The sequence below is a fragment of the Rattus rattus genome, chromosome 6 (assembly GCF_011064425.1).
Source record: "Rattus rattus isolate New Zealand chromosome 6, Rrattus_CSIRO_v1, whole genome shotgun sequence".
NCBI lineage: Eukaryota > Metazoa > Chordata > Mammalia > Rodentia > Muridae > Rattus > Rattus rattus.
The window spans coordinates 84,119,446-84,142,645 of NC_046159.1; the positions used below are offsets into that span (position 1 = coordinate 84,119,446).

The 23,200-nt window shown below is 41.8% G+C and overlaps 2 protein-coding genes across 4 annotated transcripts in view; one reads left to right on the plus strand and one right to left on the minus strand.

Annotated features, from left to right (window-relative positions):
- Nucleotides 1–15,943, plus strand: part of Nt5c3a (5'-nucleotidase, cytosolic IIIA) — a 40,604-nt gene extending 24,661 nt beyond the window's left edge. For all 3 annotated transcript variants that reach the window (XM_032906423.1, XM_032906426.1, XM_032906424.1), the window contains 8 exons: nucleotides 5,112–5,210; nucleotides 6,389–6,458; nucleotides 8,332–8,378; nucleotides 9,454–9,539; nucleotides 10,943–11,032; nucleotides 13,113–13,275; nucleotides 14,473–14,673; nucleotides 15,296–15,943. In XM_032906423.1, the coding sequence (XP_032762314.1) occupies nucleotides 5,112–5,210; nucleotides 6,389–6,458; nucleotides 8,332–8,378; nucleotides 9,454–9,539; nucleotides 10,943–11,032; nucleotides 13,113–13,275; nucleotides 14,473–14,673; nucleotides 15,296–15,397 (858 nt within the window). In that variant the 3' untranslated portion in view covers nucleotides 15,398–15,943. The remainder of the gene's footprint in view (nucleotides 1–5,111; nucleotides 5,211–6,388; nucleotides 6,459–8,331; nucleotides 8,379–9,453; nucleotides 9,540–10,942; nucleotides 11,033–13,112; nucleotides 13,276–14,472; nucleotides 14,674–15,295) is intronic.
- A 4,557-nt stretch (nucleotides 15,944–20,500) lies between these two features.
- The window catches only part of Fkbp9 (FKBP prolyl isomerase 9), a 48,491-nt gene continuing 45,791 nt past the window's right edge, over nucleotides 20,501–23,200 (minus strand). The window contains exon 10 of the mRNA XM_032906427.1: nucleotides 20,501–21,854. Coding sequence (XP_032762318.1) covers nucleotides 21,678–21,854 — 177 coding nt within the window. The 3' untranslated portion in view covers nucleotides 20,501–21,677. The remainder of the gene's footprint in view (nucleotides 21,855–23,200) is intronic.

Genomic DNA, 23,200 nt, shown 5'->3' on the forward strand with positions numbered 1-23,200 from the left:
GCAGGAAGCTCTCAGTTCAGTCCCCAGCACTACATAAAACTCAGATGTGGTAGTCCCTGCTTGTAATCTCAGTGCTGGAGAGGTGGTAGGAACAGGTAAATCAGGAGTTTAGGGTCATCCTTGGCTACATAATTAGCATAAAGCCAACTGGACTACATGAGACTATTACATAAAAAATATTATGTAAAGAAACAGTGGAAACTACCAACTTTATGTGTGACAAAAGCTATATGAAGTTCTTGATAGCACCCTGGAAGCAGCTCTCTTCTCTACATAGTGGTACTGCAGCCATGGAAGGAGCATGTCTTCTGTGAACATTTTTTTGGGGGGAGGAGGATACCGTAACTTTCCATATTCCCTATAATGAAACTCCTTGGAGCCAGGCGTGGTCCCATATACCTGCAATCCCAGTATTCAGAAGGCTGACACTGGAGAGTTCCTACAAGTGCAGGGTCAGTGTAAATTACACAAGGTATGCCAGACCAGCCAGCTCTACACAGCAAAGAATATAAAAGAAAATGAATATCCTTTTATTCTTTATTTAACTAGTACATATGACCATAAAAATATACATTTTAGTGAACTCTGATATTTAATTTATAGACATCAGCTTAAACTGTTGTGTGTCTCAGCTGAAGAGTATGGTATATCTGTAAGTCATTTTGTGTATCTGCGTCTCCTCCTCTCTTTTTTTTGGCTGGGATTGAACCCAAGGTTTTATACATGTTAGGCTGGTATTCTACCCATGAGCCACAGCTACTCTCCTGTATTTATTTCTTACACCTGCATCATCTACCCTTCAGTGTTCTCTAGTGGGAGCATGTGCCAGCTGTTTCCCTGTTGTAGCCACTCGTTCCTCCAGACCCACTTGAGTGTCGCATGCTTATTGACTTGTAATGAATGGTTGCGTATTCTCAGACGCACAGGCAATGATGACATCCCAGCCACTGGTTCTCTTGGATGTGTAATAATTAATAAAAAGATGGCCTTATAATAGCCTGAAACTTCTGAAGCTATTTGAGTTCTCAATTTGCTTATTACTGAAAAAAATAAGAGGGTAATAATTCACATAATTGATGATTTAAAAATAGAAAAGTGCTTTATAAGATACCAAATGTAAAATGTAGGTGAAGACCTGATTAGAATCAGGGCATTGGATGGGCACCACCAAGTGGTCTTAGTTAATATTCTTTTTGTTCAGTGTTGGGGTTTTTTTGGGGTTTGTTTGTTTGTTTGTTTGTTTATTTGTTTGTTTTTTAAACCCTGACTGTCCTGGAATTTGGTCTGTAGACCAGGTTAACCTTGAACTCAGAGATCTGCCTGCCTCTCTTTCCCAAGTGCTGTAGGGTTAAAGGTATGCACCACCATACACAGGTGCTGCTTTTGTTAGCCTTGGGAGTATGGCTTGCTTGAGGAAAGGTATTTTATTCAGTATGAAATAAAATGCTCCATTGCCTTGGTGAAAATATTATGGTGACATAATCCTTTATCTTCACTATAATGAGTTCGGTTTTTAATGTTATTTTTTCATTATTAATTATTTATGTCTGTGTGAGAGGAGGGGTACTTGCATGTGAGTGTTAATGCAGAGAGGGTTAAAACACTTGGATAGGAGTTAAAACAGTTGTGAGCCATCCAACATGGCTGCCGGGATCCAAACACAGGCCAAGGCAAGAGCAGCAGGCCTTCTTAGCCACTGAGCCATTTCACCAGTTGCAATGGGTTTAGTTAATGAATCAAGTCTGTGCTCTTCCCAGATAAACGTTTTGTAAGGGAGCTACAGAAGTCCTCCAGAGCAGCGGTGTTCCTTAATATCAGCATGGAGGTATCGGTCCACCTCATTTTCTAGTCTCTGGCAGGAGTGAGTATCACAGAGTAGACACACAATACTTACCATGTAAATGTAAGGGTGAATGAAGAGAAAGAAATAAGCCAGTTAATTCTTGTCTTATCTACTGAAAAATATCGTTAAATACATAGTTCAGTAACCTTTAAATCTATTGTAAAATTCTTAATCCGTTGAGGCTTGGGGATGTGGTCTTTGTATATCCATGTGTCAGAGGTCAACATTGGGTACCATCTTCTATTGCTCCCCACTTCTCATTTTGATCTAGGGTCTCTCACTGAATCCAAAGCTTATTGATTCTGCTAGGTTTGCTAATGAGCAAGCCCAGTGATTCCAACTTATAAAGTGTAGCAAGTACTTTATGGATGGAGCTATCTCCCTCTCCCCTTCTTGAAACTTTTTTTTTCTTTTCTTTTTTATTGGTTATTTTATTTATTAACATTTCAAATGTTATCCCCCTTCCCAGTTTTCCCTCCTCAAACCCCATCCACTCTCCCTCCCCCCGCCTCAATGAGGATGCTCCCCTACCCACCCACCCACTCCTGCCTCAGCACCCTAACATTCCCCTACCCTGGGCCATCGAGCCTCCACAGGACCAAGGGCCTCCCCTCCCATTGATACCAGATAAGGCCATCCTCTGCTACATATGCAGCTGGAGCCATGGGTCCACCCCCATGTGTACTCTTTGGTTGGTGGTTTAGTCCCTGGGAGCTTTGGGGGATCTTAAAGTCGGGTTAAAAGGATCACAGTGGCAGGGTGCAATACATTGCAGGTGATCTCATTCTTCTTTTAAGATGTGGCTTTCAAAGCTAGGTGTGTAAAGGCTGTAGAGAAAGTAGAGCTTGTGTACTCGGGACCTAATTCTCAGCATCCCCACCCCCAAAAAAGAGAAAACAAATAAATGTAGGTATTTCATGACAGTGTTGGAATGTTTTGCCCTTTCCTATATACTTCTATTGTCTTCCAGTCTTTGCAAAATGTTCTGAACTTTTGATTTTTGGGTTTTGTTGTTGCCTTTTTAACTCTAGTGTATATGGAGGAACAACATGGGACCTGATAAATTCTCTCGAAATAAACCCTGAGTCTAGTGCTTCATGGACTGTGTTAGTATTGGTGACAGCACTGCAGAGAAGTCTGGGCTTCCACTACGCACTCGGGAGAATCATAACGTAACTGCTTGTTTGCTGTGGATCAGAACAGAGTCTCAGAGAATATGACTGCTGTGGTAGAATAGTTTCTTCTAAGGACCCTTCTGCTATTGCTATATATCATAATGCGAAATGACCATGGTTTCCTCAGCCACTTGTCCAAGACACTGCTGTGTGAGCACCGTTTCCTCCTCTTTCAGTTCCCTTCAACTTGTGATGAGGTTCAAACAAAAAATGGCAACTACTATAAAATTGTTGAACAAACCCTATAATCTCTGTAAACAACGGATACTTTCTACTATTTATTTTACCTTGAAAAAAAATGTTCTTAGGCTAAGAACAATTAGTAAATTATTTAGGATGTAACACACAGAGAAGAATCAGTTATCTTAAAGTAACTTTTCAAATTTTAGAGATATCATCTGTAGAATTATCTGTAGAATACCTTATAAGGAATAGTTATGTAATATTTTTCTGCCTAGAAATATTTTAAGCTGTAAATATGAATATAAAGGAAATCTTTGCTATAATCCTCAATCCTTGTTCCTTGTTTTAGTTGGGGTTGATGAAACACCATGACCAAGAAAGTGTTTCTTTGGCTCCCAGGTCCATAAACCAGTTCATCAAAAGCACCGAGGGCAGGAATTCAAACACAGGAGCCTGGGGCAGGAGCTGATGCAGAAGCCCTGTAGGGGTGATGCTTATGGGCTTACTCCCCCTGGCTTGCTTAGCCTCCATGTTTACAGAACCCAGGATCACCAGCCCACCCACAAGGGCCAGGCTCTCCCACATCAATCACTAATTAAGAAAGTGCTCTACAGTCTATCCTGCAGCTCAACCTTATGGACTCGTTTTCTTAAGTGAAGCTCCCTCTCAGGTGACTTTAGCTTGTGTCAAGTTGATAGAAAACTATCCAAAACATGTTTATCTCACTTAGTATGACATGCTATTTGCATATAATCTATTTGCACTTCACATACTTTCAAATACTTAATTTTTAGGTATTAATTAATTTTTAAAACTGAGACCAATCTCTGTTGTCAAGGCTGGCCTCAAACATCTGTGTTCAAGTGATCCTCCTGCCTCCACCTGCTAAGTAGGTAGGTGTGGTTGGTTTTTTTTGGGTTTTTTTGGTTTTTTTTTTTTTTTTCATTTTGTTTTCTAAGACAAAGTCTGTCTTGAAACTGCTATGTAGACCACACTAGCCTTAAACTCAGAGATATGCCTCCCAGGTAACGGGGTTAAAGGCAAGCACAACCACAGACAAATTAAATCGTAAGCAAAAGATTCCTTAGAAGAAATAACTATTAAATTCAAATTTTTCTAGGATTCTGGACAGTTTTAACTAATGAGAACAGTTTTTTATGCTCTGTAGAGTTTGGGAAGCATATTACCTGTATATTTATATAAGAAAATTATACTTTCTTATAAAGTAACTGTAAACATTAAACCATAAATGTAAGGTTTTTCTTTTGTTAGGTTTGCTTTGTATAAGATTTGCTCTTGCTGTATACTCTGAGGTATTCTTAAACTCAGCTCCTGCCCACCCCATAAAAACCAACAATGCCAACCAACCAGAGCTCCCAGGGACTAAACCACTACCAAAAGACTAGACATGGACTGACCCAGAGCTCCAACTGCATATGTAGCAGAGAATAGCCTTGTTGGGGCACCAGTAGAAGGGGAAGCCCTTGGTCCTGGCAAGGTTGGACACCTAGTGCAGGGGAATATGGGGGAGGGGGTAGTAAGGGGGATGTATGGGGGAAGGAGGGGAGGGATTGGGGATTATGGACAGGAAACCTGGAAGGGGAATAACATTTGAAATGTAAGTAAAGAAATATATCAAATTAAAAAATTAAAAAAAAAATCCTCCTGCCTTAGCTTCCAGGGTGCATTACAGATTTGTACTGCCATACAACATAGTTTTATGTTAATTTTCTATTAGGAAACTAGTTACGTCTTTTAAATTTTTGCATATATAAATGGTAGGTTGATATGGTGATCTGCATTTTTACAATAACAGCTCAGCATTTTTATACTTTCTAATACAAGCTCCTTGATGTTGCAGGAACTAGGGAAAATAAGTAAAACTAATTCATTTCTATTCACCTTTTTAGATGCCAGAATTTCAGAAAAGCTCAGTTCGTATCAAGAACCCAACGAGAGTAGAAGAAATTATCTGTGGTCTCATTAAAGGAGGCGCTGCCAAACTTCAGGTGACTTTAAGCTTTTTTAAACATTGAAGCTGATTTGGAAGTAATAGCTGCTGGGAAAAGGAAAGTCAATTCTCAGCAGTGGAGGGATGCTGGCTCTGTCAGCCACACTCTAGGGCAGACTTCCTACTCGGGAGTTTTGGCAACACAAGACAAACTCCGTGGTTTGGGTTTGGTTTGGTACTTTTTTGTCTTTTTAGTTTCTTTGCTTTGTTTGTGTGGAGAGAAAGAGAGCTAAGACATGGGAGGTGGGGAAGATTATGACCAAAAGATATTGTATGACAAAATGTAAGCCAACTGAAAAGAAAAGTTGAAGTAGACGCATCTGTCTGGGGTTACCGATAGGGCACTGCAGGGTAAATGAAACTGTGGGTCCAGCCAGCACCTAGCAACTGCAGGGGAAAGCTTGCTCATTAATCTCCTGCTTTGATAAAATCTTAGTAATAGAGGGTCTGTTTGTCTGTATTAAGTTCTAAGATAACTAATACTATAAACAGATGTTAAACCATTTCAGGAGTCATAGTAAAAAGAATACAGTTTCAAGTTACTCTATATGTTAATCAACTGGGTCATCATCAAATTACAGTGTAACTCTCTGAGGCATAGTTGACTTTTGTGTGTTTTTCTCACTGTTGGTCTGGGATTTTATGGTTTGCTTCCGACTTCCAACAGGCGCCATCCCAGGCTTAAGCTTATTCTTCTTTAAGTACAGACTTACAGACACTAAATGAAGGAACTGAAGAAGTTATTTATTCCAACTTTAAGAATTCCTTTGCTCTTTTAACTGCCTAAAAGCTAATTTATTATCTATTGCATATCCAGAGCAGGGTAGCAGAAACAAGTGTGACCCTGCCTCAATAAGGTGGAAGGCAAGAACCAACTCGTACAAGTTGTCCCCTGGCCCACACCTACCAGAGCATGGTGTGCTCACATTGACACACACAGATATTTTGTGTGTTTGTTTTTGTTGTCTCTGTATAACAGCCCTGGCTGTCCTGGAACTCACTTTGTGGACCAAGCAGTCCTCAAACTTAGAGGTCACTTGCCTCCACCTCCCTAGCGCTGTGATTAAAGGGAGTGCTCCTCAGTTAAAAGGCTCCAGGTCCTGTATTTGCTTAGCGTAGTGAGCTTCTGATTGTGGTAGACTTGTTTACAATTTTGCCTTCTCCTTTTTCTTACAGATAATAACCGACTTTGATATGACTCTCAGTAGGTTCTCCTACAATGGGAAAAGATGCCCAACATGTCATAGTAAGTGTGATAGTGCTACACAAGGAAATGAATGTAATCATTAATGTTTATCAGTGAAGCGACTGGGGTTTGGTATACTCTTCTCTTTCTGATATTGAAAGGGAAGAAACTTGCTTCTTCTTGTATGTTTTGAGGATTGGTTTTTACTCATCCTATGTGGTTATTTATATATATGGTTTTGGAAGAAAAGAGAATGGATGAAGACTCCTAAATATTTCTCACTGTTTATAGTCTTTATCACTCCAGAAATACTTGAAAGGTTTTAATTTGGGGATAACACCTCCCCCTCCCCAAAAACTAACACTTACCAAATGTTGTTTATTAGTTAGATTTCTATTGCTGTTGTAAACACTGACCAGAAGTAGACTGGGGAGGAAAGGGTTTATTTTGCTTGCAGTTGCAGTCCATCATAGAGGAAAGCCAAAGACAAGAGGTCAAGCAGGAACTCATGCAGAGACCATGGAGGAATGCTGCTTTCTATCTTGTTCCTCTAAGATTTGCTCAACCTGCTTTCTCAACGCAAGCTAGGGTGGAACACCCGCAATGAGCCAGCCCCCTCCACATCAGTCAAGAAATGGCCCACAGCCCAGTCTGATGGAGGCATTTTCGGCCCAGTTCCTTCTGCCCAGGTGACCCCAGCTTGTGTTGGAGTTGACAGAAAACCGGCTGACACACTCTGGGTCACGGACGAAGCTCAGTAGTAGGGCACTAGCCTAGCATGTGTAAAGCCCAGACACTGATTTCTGACAACACAAAATTAAATTAAATGACAACATCTTGGAAGGCAATTAAAATTCTATCCCATCCACATACCAGAAACTGTACAACCATTGTGAATGGTATCTATGGAGTTTTAATTATATGGAAAATGCAGAGGAAAACAGGAAATGAAAAGAACTGGATTTGACTTGAGCTCATTTTGCCGCAGTTCATTAATAATAAGTAATACTTTGAGAAGAAATAGACTAAAATACTAGTAATTATAACTTTTCCAAATTTTCACATGAAGTACCATTCTTTAGAAAATGGTATCTTTCATGGCTGGGGTACGTGTATTTCAGTTGCCTTGCATACATGACGTCCTGGGTTTGGTCTCTAAGATGGCATAAACTGGGTGTAGTTGGCTCGTGCCTATAATCCTCCACAGTGGGGCAGTGGAGGCAGAAGGATCCTAAATTTAAAATCCGCCTGGTTACATGAGACCTTATGTCTAAGTTTGGTGTCTGTTCTTTCTAAAACAGAGATCAAAACCAACTTGGGTAGAGAACAGGTTTGTTTGTCTTTCCTGTTACAACCCATGATGGAGGGAAACCAAGACCATGAGGCAGACCATGAGGGCGTACTGGCTTGCTCACCTTGCTTTCTTATACTACCCAGGACCACATTCGGGTACACTCACCCACAGCGGGCTGGGCCTTCTCACATCGATTATTAATCAAGCAAACTGCCCTAGGCCAGTGTGTTGGATATATATAGTTCTTCAGTTGAAGTTCTCTGTTCCCAGGTGACTGTAGTTTGTGTTACATTAACATAAACCACAACACACACGTCTCAAAATAGGAAGAAAAAGAAAATTATAAACTTCGAGCTGTATTTGTTACTTCTGTTTATTAAAAAGGAAGGTGAAAAGGGAAATAGTATACAATTGATTGTTTGAAGATACTGAACTATTTAGGTAAGTGGTATATGTGAAGAAGTTCTAAATCTCAGATTCTGAAACCATTATCTCCTGGAGCAATGAACACCATTTGAATGACAGCCTTGAGGACAAAAGTTGCAATAACCAAGTAATGGACTTGACTCTTAAAGTCTTTATTAGTGGCAGCATCAACCAGAAGTTTCTTTAATGCCTATATTGTACCCTTCTCTCTAGATATCATTGACAACTGTAAGCTCGTTACAGATGAATGTCGAAGAAAGGTAAATATCAAATCATTACAAGTGTATAGTTAAGCCTTTCATTGCCTCAACTGATTTAGTTTCTTTCCCCTCAGACAGGAATGAATGTCAGAGGCTGGGCATGATAGCAGACACATAAAATCCCAGACTAGAGTCCTGATTCAAGTTTGGGGCCAGCATTAGCTAGATGGTGATACTTGTCCTCCACTCACCCCCCTACCTCAAAAGAAGTGAAATGAATGTTCAGTGCTTGTGGCCATATCTGGCACATGCTAAGCATCCACTAAGTACCAAGTCTATTGTATGAATTCTGTCTTAGCCTTTTCTTTCCAAGATGGCGGTCTCATTTAGCCTAGACTGGCTTTGAACTGCCTGGCTAGCTGAATAACACCTAAAGATCCTGCTCCCCTTTCCTTGACCTCCCAGGTGCTAGGATTACACGGTGTGAAACCGTTGCCAGCACAGCCAGCTTTAGAAGTTGTTATTAGAACACTCTGGCTCCTTGCATTAACTGGGAGGGCAAAGGTCTCATGATGATTTGCTCCCTTCAACTGATCAGGGTGTTCCTGGGGTGCCTGCCTCTGTCTTAACAGGGCAGCTCATGGTGCCCATCCAAGTTCATTTTAGGACTAAACGTTGCAGGTCTGGTGGTTCTGGCCTGTAATCTTACTACTTAGGCTGAGGCAGAAGGATTTGAATGTTCAAGGCCACCTGGGTACCATAGCAAAGAACCTGGCCCAAAATAAAAAGTAAAACTGGGCCGGGCAGGAGCACAAGGGCCTAACTTGTACAGTGCCTCACATTCAGTCCCCAGTACCACACAGCGCAGCAGAACAGAGCCTGAAAAATAAGACCACACTTTTTCTAATGACGTTTGAAGGAGTACTTAGAGTTATTGAATTGCTGTCTTGCAAGTAAGGTGGCTTCTGCTGGTGAATCTAACTACATGTAAATGAAGATCGAACCGTCTCCAATTTTTATTTTTACTGGAAAGCGGCATATAAGCTGTTGGTTTTTTATTCTTTGCATTGTTTTCTGTAATAGGTAAATGACAAAAATGTATGTCCTCCCAACTAAGTCACTCGTTTCTTTCCAGTTACTGCAGCTAAAGGAGCAGTACTACGCTATTGAGGTTGATCCTGTTCTCACCGTGGAAGAGAAGTTCCCTTACATGGTAGAGTGGTGAGTGTCTGAGCAGAAGGAGCACTGACGTGCTAGTGACACAGTGGCCCAGCTAAAACTGATATCTCGTTCCCTCCTCTACTGTCCAGATAGATAAGCAGGTAATGAGTACAGAGAAGCTTAGTCACTGCAATGAGTTATCAGCCTGCGATATGCCTTAAGATGGCATGTGGTAAGGGTAAACAAAAAGTCTGGCACATAGGTCTTAAAAGCTACATCCTTATTTTAAAGCTTATTAGACAAGACTTGATCTAAGTACAAAGAAACAAACTAGAATCCACGCTGCGTCTGTCCCAATGTGGAGGACAGGGCCTGTGGTGTTGGCTGTGTTCATCAAACTGCAACATTCTCGTAGACCACAGTGAGAGGCTTGTGTGGAACTCCAGGACAAGACAAACGTTGACAAACTTATTAGAGTCCGCCGAGGAGTCTGCCAGAATGATAGAGAAACCAGAGCCAGATCCACTGAGAAGCATTCCAAGAATGGCTTTGATTTGAGCAGCAACATCTACTTTAAAATTTTAAGAGACCAAGAATATTGACAGGAACTGCCAGTCTCTGTTGAAAAGAGATTTTTCTCTGTTCACATGTAGAATCAAAACTGGAGCTAGCTTTGGAACACTTAAAAAGATTGATTTCTGTGTGGGGAAAGGGCAGTTTTGCAGTTACTTTTATCTGCAGATGGAATAAGCTCTGATCACAGAGACAACCTGGTTTTTTTGGAAAGCTGAGGCAGAGGGATTGTTTCTGGTTTGAGGCTACCCTAACTCGCATAGTGAGTACAGGCCAATAGGGCTTTCGAACAGTAAGCTGTCCCACGAGAAGAAAGGAGAGGAAAACTTATCACTTCAAATCCTACAGGGATGTTCAGTTATTAGGCAAGGGGCCCGGTTCCTCCTGGGAGAAGGCAGTTTTCATAGCTGTAAAGAGTTCGGTTCTAAAGGCCCCTTCCACTGTGCTGCTGTGGTTCTGTGTGTAGCAGTAGAGCAGGCCAGCGTATGTGAAACTCTGCTGCCAAGAATTTTTCTTTTCACCAAGCAGCATTCCATTACTTTGAGATTTCATGAAAATTTAAGCTGCTCAGTGAGTAAAGAATTACTTAGCTTATTTCTAAAAGGAGGAAGAAGCCCGACAGCCCAGGTTAGACTGAATCTTATCTGTGGGCTGAGGAACGAAAGGCTTACAGCTGTTTCCACACTTCCTTACCAACATATTTATGCTAACCTGCGTCTGAGATCTGGGACACTGGGCGAGAACACCATCACACATTTTAAGCTCCTCCATCTCAAAGAGTTAAGTCCACATGGTGAGGATCAGCACTCACTCAGGAATGATTTGCAATAAAGATAATAGTTTTAATATTTTAACTGCTCTCTCTTCTCTCCTTTGATCATAAACTCCAGGTATACCAAATCGCATGGTTTGCTTATTGAACAAGGCATACCAAAAGCTAAACTTAAAGAGATTGTGGCTGACTCTGATGTCATGCTCAAGTAAGTCTCTCCTGTGTTTTGTTATTTCCGTTGTCGACAGAATTAACTGCTATTGTATATATTAAATTATGTGCTTTAATCAAAAATAAGGTATTGCATTATTCCTTAACACAAGATGTATCAGTGTCACAAAATAATGCTGCAATAAGGAAAAGCTCTGAAGTGAGAACTGTTAGGGTTCAGGGTGTCGCTCTGCTGGCACAGTGCTTGTCCAGCAATGCCCACAGCTCTTTGCTTGATCTGAGCACTGAATAAAACCGGCATTGAGGGGGCTGGAGAAGTGGCCCAGCGGTTAAGAGCTCTTGCTGCTCTGGGAGAGGACCAGAGTTTGATTCCCAGCACTTACATGTCAGCTCACTGCAGTCTGTAACTCCAGTTCCAGGGAACCCAAGACTCTTTTCTAACCTCCCTGGGCACCAGGAACACATCGAGTACATGTGGGCAAAACACCATACACATAAAATTTAAAAACATTTTTTTAAAAACCTGGGCCTGGTGGTACATACCTCAAGTTCCAGCATTTGGGAATCGAGGCAGGAGGATCCTGAATGAAATAGATGTCTGAGGCCAGCTTGGAATACAGGAAACCCTATCCAAAAAGAGTTTCGTCCAGTTAGATTTGCTATGGGTAGTAAGTGCACTGGAAGATGTAAGTGATGGTTTGTATTTCCTTTCTACAATTTTTTTTAAATTTTAAGAATAATGTACAGACTTACATAACCAATATGATTTTCAGGTTCTGTAGGAAAACAGTTTTGAAAGATCTTAAATTTAAAGGAAATATTTATAAGCTATAAAGGTTTGAACTAGGAATTGTTTCTAAATTTAAGTGAATCTAATTTTGAAATTCTCATGCTTTGAAATTTTACAGGAACATATTTTAATATATAAGTAAAGTAATTGCAAGGATTTGACAGTGTCAAAACCTGTGATTATGGAATTCAGGAGGCAGAGGTGGGGGAAATCACAGCCAGCTGAAGACCAACCAAGTCTACATATCGAGTACTATACACACACAGAAGAGGGGGAAGAGGGGAGAGGAGAGAGAACATTTACAATATGGACTATAATTGTGTGAAAATCAAGCTTACTTTCAATATTTTTTTTTTCCAACTTGTTTGGCAACTATGTTTTTCCTTCCCTCTGCTGGGGATTGAACCTAGGACCTTCCACATGTTGGGCAATTGCTCTGCCACTAAACTACCCCCACTCACGTAATCACGTTACACTTTACCATAATCATAAAAGGATTATGATTAAAGAAGAAATGATTCTGTTGTCAAAAGAGTAAGAACAGTAGATTTTAAGGTCTTATGAACAAGAATGAGTTTGTGTCATTTTTAGGAAAATGGGTGGATTTAAAGATAATTATGTTAAGAAAAATAAACCAGAATTAGACAAGAATCACATTTTCTCTCATATACAGGATATGTAGCCTAAAGTATTCATGTATTTATAGTATACATTTGATAAGAACATAGAGGGACAGAGAGTATAAACACAGGGGATGTGGGGAAGAACAGGGGATGGTAAGGGGTGGGGGTGAATACTACGGATTTGCTCTCATCTAAGTCTATCTGTATATGTGTTGCATGAAGACGGATGTTTGGTGAGAGGAAGGCGGCCATGCAGAGAAGAAAGGATGGTGGGGATGAGTGAACAGATACAGTGGTGTGTGTGTGTGTGTGTGTGTGTGTGTGTGTGTGTGTGTGTGTGTGTGTGTACACAAATACAAGGTTGTGAACAGGAGCAGTGGCTGGTGAAAGAGACTATAGCTCAGTTTTGCTGCCCTCTTTCCTGTTGGAAGATCAGAACACCCTAGTGGCTTTTCAAGTATGGTTTGACCCTTGCTTTTAAATGGTGTAAATTGTAGGCTTTTATCCATGCTCAGTATAAATCTAAAAACACATAACTTGTACTGCTAGGATTAGTAGCAAGGTAGAGAGTCAGCTGTCGGCTCAGTGATTGTTTTGGAATGAGAATATGATATGTAGAATCAGGTAGAAATACTTTGCTTTATACCTTCTGGGTGAAAAAGATAGAAATCCTCCTCATAAACACACTGTGCCTCCAATTGCAGGGAAGGATATGAGAATTTCTTCGGTAAACTTCAACAGCACGGTATCCCTGTGTTCATATTTTCGGCTGGTATCGGTGACGTACTTGAAGAAGTTATCCGGCAGGCTGGAGTTTATCACTCAAACGTCAAAGTAGTGTCTAACTTCATGGATTTTGATGAAAATGTAAGAATGTAAAATCATTCCTCAGAGCTACTATCCAATCTAAAATATTCTAACTGTGTAAGCACACATGTTCTTTACTAATAACAAGTATATGTTGCTGATAGGCTATTAATGAGACTCGTGTGTTATATTTCTCAGTGTTATATTTGTATTTCATGCCCTTAAGGTTTTACCAACAAGTTCGTGAGTTAATAATTAAAATTCACCAAAAAGTTATGTTAATATTAAAACTTAGAAAACTTGGCAGGTATTCAATCCTTGACACGCATTCAATCCCAGCAATCAGGAAGCAGAGACTTGGCAGGTATCGATGACACATACATTCCATCCCAGCAATCAGGAAGCGGAGACTTGGCAGGTATCGATGACACACACATTCCATCCCAGCAGTCAGGAAGCAGAGGCAGGCAAGCGTTTCCCAGCCTGGTTTACAGAGCTAGTTCCAAGACAGCCAGGGCTCACAGAGAAACCTTATCTCAAAAAACAAGAAAAGAAAAACGTTTCACAAAACTTATGTGACAATAATTCAATGGTGCAGCTCTGAAGAGTACATCATAAATGGGGGAAGAAGAAGTGAATAATACTGGCATTTTTTATGGACAAGTATATTTTAAATTTTTCTGGGTCTGGTAGAAAATGCATATAAGCCCTGCATTCAGCTGAGGATAGAATTATGAACTCAAAGTCTTGGTTATATAGACTCAAACAAAATAAAATAAGAACCCCAACAATAAAAGGCATCAAATGGAATCCTTTGGCTAGGAACAAAAATGAAAAGTAAAACTGAATTCTTGACTAGCTGTGTTTTGCCATTTAATGTGGTGAGTGGAGCATATGTTGTCTTGGAGTCTGTCCTCCCTTTCATGTGTGTGACAGACTTCTGTGTTTTGAGATCAAGTCAAAGACATGATAAATAGCAACATCTATTTAGAATCATAAAGTATAAAAGAAACCTAACAAGTAGAATTTGTAAAAACCTATTATTTCAAGCCAGAGAGATGGCTCAGTACTTACAGGTGTGTCCCACCAAGCCTGGCAGCTTGATTTTAATCCTCTAGATGGAAGGAGAGGGCCATTTCCTGCAGGTGGTCCTCTCACCCTCCAAGTATTCCCTGACACGGGCACCCACAGACATATACAAACATAAATAAATATAATAAGGTTTTTCTTAAGCTCTTATTTAAAATATTTTAATAGGGAGTGCTGAAAGGATTCAAAGGAGACCTAATTCATGTATTCAACAAACATGATGGTGCCCTGAAGAATACAGACTACTTCAGCCAACTGAAAGACAACAGCAACATCATTCTGCTGGGGGACTCCCAAGGAGACTTAAGGATGGCCGATGGTGTAGCCAACGTCGAACACATTCTGAAAATTGGTTACCTGAATGACAGAGTAAGTGTGCAGAGCTGTAGTTTAATTTAATTTTCTTTTTTTTAAATTAAGATGAAACATTGTAATTAGTTGCGGGTAAGACGGTATTTCAGCCTCCTGCTTCAGTATTGATTGGGGAGATAGGAAGCAGAGCCCTGTGTGATACGTGGAGGTCGCATTCTCAAAGTGGCAGTAGGCAGCGCTCCCTAGTCATGAGTGTCATGCATGGCCAAGTGCTCCCCATACAGAGTTGCCCAGATTCAGAACCCACGGGGCTGGAAAGAAATCATTTAGTGAGAAAATCTCCGTGTGGAAAAATTCCTGTCCAGGATAAGTCTGAGAGTAAGCTAGACATGATAATGTATCTGTGTCACCCAGCGACCAGGAGGCTGAGGCAGGAGGCTGCCCTCAAGGTTGAAGGCCAGGCTCATCTCATACAGTAAGACCCTGTCTGAGAAAATTACAATCTTAATCAGAAACAAAATAATTCTTTAAAAACAACCTGAGAGTATGTTTATACATTTCAACCCTATATGAAATTAGATTTATATTCTATATATAAAGAAATCTAACATCATGAGGTTAAAATTGAAATTATCTGTCCTCTGCATGCTAATTTTATTTTTGTTCTTCTGTTGACTAGGTAGACGAGCTTTTAGAAAAATACATGGACTCTTATGATATTGTTTTAGTAAAAGAAGAATCACTGGAAGTTGTCAACTCGATTTTACAGAAGACATTATAAACAAGCCACTGTGGAAGACTTCTCCCAGGGGTACACCTGAATCAGGCACTGTCCGTCTTGAGGAAAGACTCTTATTTATAAAACAGTCTTGCTCCTGGCTTCCCCCTTCCCCCCAACAAAGGATCTTGAGTCGTGGAACCTGTGAACCGCAGCCCCTCTTCCGGCCTCCGTCACTGTACTCATCAGATTTTTTTAAGTAATTAAAAATGATCTTAAGGCCAAGATTAACAGAATAGCTCCCCTTTCCCAAGTGAATCTTGTAGTGTGGTGTTCTGCAGTCTCCGGGCACACTCCCAGGTGAGTGTGGAGGTGCACAGGACACTCTCGGTAGATGGTGTCCTGATTTTAACCACTGCTAGCTTTGTAATTGGGGTGGAGTGTGACCATATCAGCTCCTGAAATTGTGTTTTATTTGGTTATTTTGTCTGGAAAAAATATTTTCCAGGAAGTTGTATCTGAAAACCTGTTGGTATCCACATCATTAACATTACAAGTACTCTGTGTGAAGCACTGAAAATAAACCCAAAATGGAAAGCTTTTTTAAGATTCTGTTGTCGAGATCATATTCTGCAACACGTCTGTAATCCTAACACATGAGAGAAAAGTGCAGGAGAGTCAAGAATTTAAGGTCAGCCTCAAGTCAGACCAGCCTGGGCTATATGGGACCAAGGAAAAAACGCAAAAACCATAGAGTGCGCATTTTTACATTAATCCTACTATCAAAATACATGTCTAAGCATAAAAAGATATTGCAGCAAAAATTTAATTCGTCCTTTAAGAATACTAAGGATGGCTAGAGAGATGGCTCAGTGGTTAAGAGCACTGACTGCTCTTCCAGAGGTTCTGAGTTCAATTCCCAACAACCACATGGTGGCTCACAACCATCTCTAATGGGATCTAATGCCCTCTTCTGGTGTGTCTGAAGATAGCTACAGTGTACTCATATACATAAAATAAATAAATCTTTAAAAAAAAAAGAAGAAGAATACTAAGGACTATGAAAATTATTTCCTTTTATTGAACACAAGAAAATAGTTCCTTGTAAAGTTTCAGAAACTTTTCTGTTGCTGTGATGAAATGCCATGGCTAAGTCCAGTTATGGAAGAGAGCGTTTCTTTGGGCTTTTACAGCTCCGGGGAGTTAGGGTTCATGGTGGTGAAGCAGAGGCAGCAGGAGCAGGAAGAAATGCAAGCTCAAAGCAGAGAGAACAAACTAGCAATGGTGGGAGTTTTTATCTCTCCAAACCCACCCCAAGTGCCATATTTCCACTAATACCACACCTCCCCAGACAGCAACACCAGCTGAGGACCAAGTATTCAGATGCCCAAGACTATGGGAGATATCTCATTCAGATCAGTCACTCTGGGTCCCTTGGTGACTAAGTAATGCAAAGTTAGGGATCTTCCCCAGGTCCCATTCCAGATCTCGTTGCTGCTTGGCTTTTGTGGGTTTAGTTTCTACTGTGATATATTTGATCCTTACTGTAACATACAAACTTCAGATTCTCCTGGCAACTAAATGGTTTGCCTTACAGACACCACACATGATCTGATTGGTCTGGCCATTCATTGTGAAGAATGGTCTCTAGTCCTGCCCCAGAAGGGGCAGAAAGACAAGGTTAAATGATACATAATCTCTTATCCTTGCTCTCCATTGGTATTTTTGTTTGTTTTTTTTTTCTAATAAATAAAGAGCAAAAGTATTTAATGTGAAGTTTAGTGATCAAAGGACTGAGAACATACTGAATAGTATCATGTTCAAAGGAAAGAGCACCGTTAAGAGTATAGTTGAAACTGCAGGGTTTTATAAACCAGAAGTTGGGGCTGCGTACAGAGGTACATTTCTATAACCCCAGTACTCAGGACAAAGCAGAAGAATCATGAGTTCAGAGCCAGATAATTACACAGCAAGACCCTGTCTCAGAAAACAAAAAGTGCTGCAGGATCTTCATGACACAGGACAATAACAGGATATTGAAGAGGAGTCCCTGTGAGGATCCAGTATTGATAGTGTCACAGAAGCCAGAAACCTCATACCAGACCAATGACTCCTTGAAACAAACATTTGCAAGTAAAGATGTGTGGACAGAGAGATATACTGTGTGACACAATGAAGCTTCCACAACGAGATGTTCCTTATGCTTTGTTTTTTGTTTGTTTGTTTTTAATTTTTTTTTTAATTTTCTTTTGGGGGCAGGGGAGGTTGCAAGGGCAGAGGGCCAATATGAAGGCACAGTGGGATTGGAGTGCATGATGTGAAACTCACAAAGAATCAATTAAAAAGTTAAGAAGGGGAAGAAAAGGGAAGGAAGGGAACGAAAAGAGAAAAGAAAATGGATTTCCAGAGCCCCAGTCACAATGCTGTCACATGGAACGTGGATTGCTAGGTGCAGATTAACCCAAGAAAACCTGTTGGGTATGGGTGCAGCATCTAACAGGTCATGGTAGACTGCACAGTGAGGGCCATGGAGATAAAGTTGTGACGTGTTCACAGTAATTTAATGCTCTGGAAGACCCAGCTGTTCCAAGCTGTTCTCAGAACAGAGCAGACTACTTGCATAGCCCTTCTGCACCATTCTCCTTAGGTTTCCCAAGCCCTCAGCTGCCAGGGACATTTTTCCATCCCAGCCTCTCTCCCATTCTCTTCAGGATTTAACCATATCCTAGCCCACTCTCCACCAGCAACCTGTGAGTCTAGTCACCAACTGTGGTCTTGAGGCTCAGTTTCTTACCTCCATTTTAGATTCATCAGAGCTCTGCTCGATGCCTGACTGACCCTCCAGCTGTTCTATTCAGGCTTGTGATGCATGACCAGTCCACACAACCAGGGAAAACTTGTTTCAACCTTCCTGACCTAGCCACTGCAGGCACCAGACTAGCTGACGAGCAGAAGACCTGGGGCCTGGAGTAGAGCACTAAATACCAATCAGGAAATCACAGTCCCAACCATCAGCCTTCCTAAACACTGTGTACAATGAGGAAAGGTAATTTAAACAACAAAAAAGAAAAAGAAAGGAAAACCTTAACCACCAAACAGCTTCAGAGGCACAAATCTCAATGAAGAATTACACAACACACACACACACACACACACACACACACACACACACACACACACACACACAATTCACATTCTCTCCAAAAATAGAAGTCCTATAATAATGACCCCTAATGAAAAGCACCTGAACTCCTAGACAAAGAGAATGGTTATATGCTATGGTCAAGCAACTCGAAGACAGAGATAAATGAAACAAGAAGTCAATCATGACATGAAGTTCAGATTGCTGAAGAGTTTTCCTAGGTGAATAAATAAAGTACCCTGACAGCAAATGGGCATAAAGACCACTGGGAATAGAGGAGGGTCACAGAAGCATTTGAAGATGGAAATGTACCTGAAACTCTCTATATGGTATCTCTGAGTTATGTCAAATATCAACTAGGCCAGCTCAAAGGAGCTGTTCCAGGAGAAACTATAAAGTTGGCTGTTGCTTACACAGCTTTTTCATCAAGATATAAAAATAAGTAATAGGGAGAAAAATTGGGTGCCTCAAAATTTTCTTCCTTTTAAGCCTTGAAAAGGCAGGCCACAGAGGCAGGATACATGATGGAGCAAAATTTCTACCTCATGACCAGGAAGTAAAAAGGAGAGCACACCACCATTCTAGTCTCCTTGAAAGGCAAGCTCCCAAGGGCCTATAGGCTTCCCACCAAGTCAGCTGTGGTGGCCCTTGGAGAGTTGATAAGATTCTCAGTTCAATGTGCACAATGTGCATGTAATGAATGGGATTACACCTGTAATTCAGCCCTCAGCTGCATGAGACACTGAAGACCAGCCTAAGCTAAAGACGGATGTAAAAAAAAAAAGCTGATCTGAGTGTGACAGTTGGTGTCTACAGAAGCTGGAGAAGGAGGATCACCTGAGTCCAAGAGTTTGATAATAAAACTAAAGACATAAGACCCCAGACTCAAAAAAATCCAGCCTTCATCAGCATTTTAGATATAAACCATGAAAGCTGGAAATGATTCTGTGGCTAATTAAAATACTAACTTAAGGATGAAGCACCCGCATAGTATTAAAAGACAAAAGTGTCATATTGGCAACTGGGCCTAAATGATTGCCAGCACTCTCTCTATTACATAAAAATACTCCAGTTTCACAGGAAAGCCAAGGGGAAAGGACTTTAAAATAAATGGCTGCTCCTGAAGACCTAACATAGTAGCGGATGGCACAAGAGCCAGGGAGTGCTTAGGTTACAGTCCTGCAGACAGGCCAGCAATACACTCATCTCCCCCACCCTCCTCTTTCCCCTCCCCCTCCCACCCCTCTTCCTCTGCCTCTCACTCTCCAGGTTAGAGGGGGCCGTGCTATGTGACCTCACTGGCCTGCTACTACCCACTCTATGACCCAGGATGGCTTCCAACTCCAGCGAGATCTGCTTTACCTCCTCGGCACTGGGATTACAAGCACTCAGCAGCACATCCAACTTTTTTACGTGGGTTCTGGGAATCAAACTCCGGTTCCCATGCTCCGGTGCATGGCAAGCACTTTGCCAACTAAGCCATCTCCCCAAACTCCATTCTTCACAAACTGCACATTTCATGCGGCCGACCTGGGAGAGAGACCCCGTCCCTGAGGTCCTTTCCATCTGGCTTAGGTGGGGGTTCACCTGATAGGAGCCAACCATAGGCAGCAGACAGGAGGGTGAGAAGAGATGGTATCTCTTATCCTTCACCAGGCTGCAGTGCCAGCCATGCAGTGTGTAGCTAGATGCCCCAGCACACACATTGCTCCAGCTGATTCACCTGAAACCCCAGACCTAGGAGTGGCAAACTGCTTCCAGCTATCACTAAGCAACCCTATCTTCTCAGTATCTCAGCATTTTCTGCTGCCCTGAGCCCTGCCCTCACCTGTAAATAGCCCTTTCAATAAGCTTATCGAGTGAGTTTCCTGCCAGTACTTCCTCCCCACCCCCACCACACTCACAATGCTCTGCAATAAATGCAATGCTATCCTGCCAAGTTTTTGTCAAGGGGACTTCAACCACACAGTGCATTGTCTTAAGGTCCTCTAGACCTTCAAATAAAACACCATAAAGCCAGATGATATGATTCAACACTTTATATCAGAAAAAAAGATCAGTTTTCCAACAATAATTCCACTGAATGAGTGCACAGCATTTGCATGAACTACCTCAGGGCAATATCAGTACAAAACAGTTCAAATTTGTAAAAAGGTCATTTCAAAAGGAAACCTCCTGATTACTTCAGGGTGAGTGCCAACACCACTGGGAACCGAGGACATAAGGCAGGAACATGGCTACCACATGGTGTGGGAATGGGCTGGCCTGAATAACAGTATTGCTTTTCTACAGCAGGAGACCCCAAATTACCCTCCAAAACACAAATGGGTGGCAGAAAATGTCACCTTCATTTGTTGGGATAACACATCCACTTTAGTCACAGTAAAATTTTCTGTTGGCTGACCAGTGAGACCCAGCCATCAGTCCTACATGTATCTACCCAAAGAAATACAGAGTAGAGAGAGAGAGAAAGAGCCCTATGGGATAGTGTCCGAAAGATAAGGAAGAGCCAATCAGATAAGCCTATGTAGCAACTGCAGGTGAAACCCTCTACTTGGGAGCTAAGACAGCTTCCATTTGGTCTGTGTTTTTCCTGTCCAAGAGACTCCTGTTAACCTTTAAGTGACAGACACTACAATTGGAGGGCTGCCAGTGTAGAGAGTGAACTGGAAAGCATGAAATGGATTTATAGGGACGGTGACAGGGGGTGGCTGTTGCACAGGCCCTGGTATAACCAGAGATTGTGCAGAACACTGAAAAGAGCAATGGCTGCTGTCAAGGAATCTTGCTGGAAAATGTGTACCCTTTATCTTTCTGCCCGTAGTGAACATTTTTTAAGACACCAGCAAGATTTAAAAACAAATCGTTTCTTTAGGTAGACACCTGGGTACTTGTCGTTTCTTCCATGACAGCTACATCTTCTATGAAATAATTTTCCTTTAGGATCACAACCTTCCAGAAGACTTACAAATACAATTGGTGCTGCAGGCTTTCCTATGCCAAGGTGCTCTATCCAGATTCTCTTTACTGTCCCTGGAAACCCACCCACGTTCTCAACATGGGCACCAGGTACTACATGGCCCACCTATTACTGGCTACTCTCGAACCTTCCTAGAAATCTTCACACCTTGACAGCATGCTCCGCCACGACAGGTCGCTTGGTGTCATGCACTCCTAGGCACAAACTGGTTCGTGTCAGGCTTACAGTTCATCGTGTTTGGTTTCCTGATCCTTGAGTTTAAATTCCTCAGCTGTCACCTTCCCATCTCCGTTCCGGTCCTGGTTGGTGAACATGTTCTTCACGATCATTTCAGCATTGAAACCGGGAGCCAGCTTCCCTTTGCCTGATGCCACTTGGGCATGAATGTACTCTGAGAACTGGAAAAGGGACAGGACAAATGTGAGAATGGCAGCGCTGAGCATGCAGAACCAAGCCTGAAACGTTATGGCATGAGAGTGGGAAGATTGACAAATAAGAACCTGTGCTTGGGCTGGAGAGATGGCTCAGCCATTAAAGGCTAGGCTCACAACCAAAAATATAAGAATCTGAACTTTAAAACCAAGTTGTTTTGAGAATGACGTAACCTGGGTTTCTTAGATGCAGACTGGAGATATGGATAACCAATTAAGAGCATTTAGTTCCCAGGCCTCATGTTGGGTAGTTCATAACCACCTGTACTCCCAGCCACAGGGGATCTGATGGGATCCTCTGGGTTCCTTGGGTGCCTATTACTTCAAGAGTCCTTGGGATGAAGGTATCCAATATGCTTCAGCCACCAGAACAGCTTTACCTCCCACCTGAGGCTACCCCCTCCAAAACTAGTGTTGTACCCACACATTCATTCATTCACAATCAAAACCTACCAGCATCCACCATGTGCCAAGCATCATTCTAAAGTCATGGGATACAGCATAAACAGAACTTCTCTTGTGATACTGACATTCTACATGAATAGGATAAGTAAATTACACTTTAAGTTATAAAACAGAGTGTTCAACCAAGAGAGAGTGAGGCGAGAGAAAGCAAGATAAGGTTAACTAGGGAGGGGATTTAAACAATAAATTTGGTGGTCAGAGGAGAGCCTCTGAGACCTGGGAGACTTTGTGCAAAGACCTGAAGGAAGTCGGGGAATGAGCCAGACAGTTCTCTAAGCTGAGTCTGTTCTACGCCTGAAGAACAGTTGGCTCAGAGGGTGGAAGCCTGCCTCGTGGGTTCTCAGAACACATGCAATGGACCGCCCAAGCAAAGACAGAAGCTGGTGAGGAGGTGGTAGCAAGCAAATGGCGAAGGCCCTGACAGCCAGAGGGAGGCTTTGAGATGGGTCTCTGCAAGTCGTGAGAAGCCAGGAGCTATGACTGGCTCATGGAGAAGCTCTGGGTGAGATGGCCTTTGGGTAGGGCTAGTAAAGCAGGTGATGAGAATACAAGATGTGGAAATAAACCTGGTGCAAACCTTTACGCAGGCAAGACCTCCATTTCATACAGAATGGAGGGCTAGTCACAGCGGGAAGCTGAAGTCCCAGCTACTTGGAAGGGAGATGGTTTGAACTCAGATATTCAGGGCTAGGCACAATGGTGCCTACCTTTATTTCCAGCAGTCGGGAGGCCGAGGCAAGAAGACCATGAGTTCAAGACCAGACTCAGCTATAGAGCAAAACCTCATCCCAAAACAAAAGAACAAATAAAAACAAGAATGCATTTAAAAACTCATACACACAAACAAA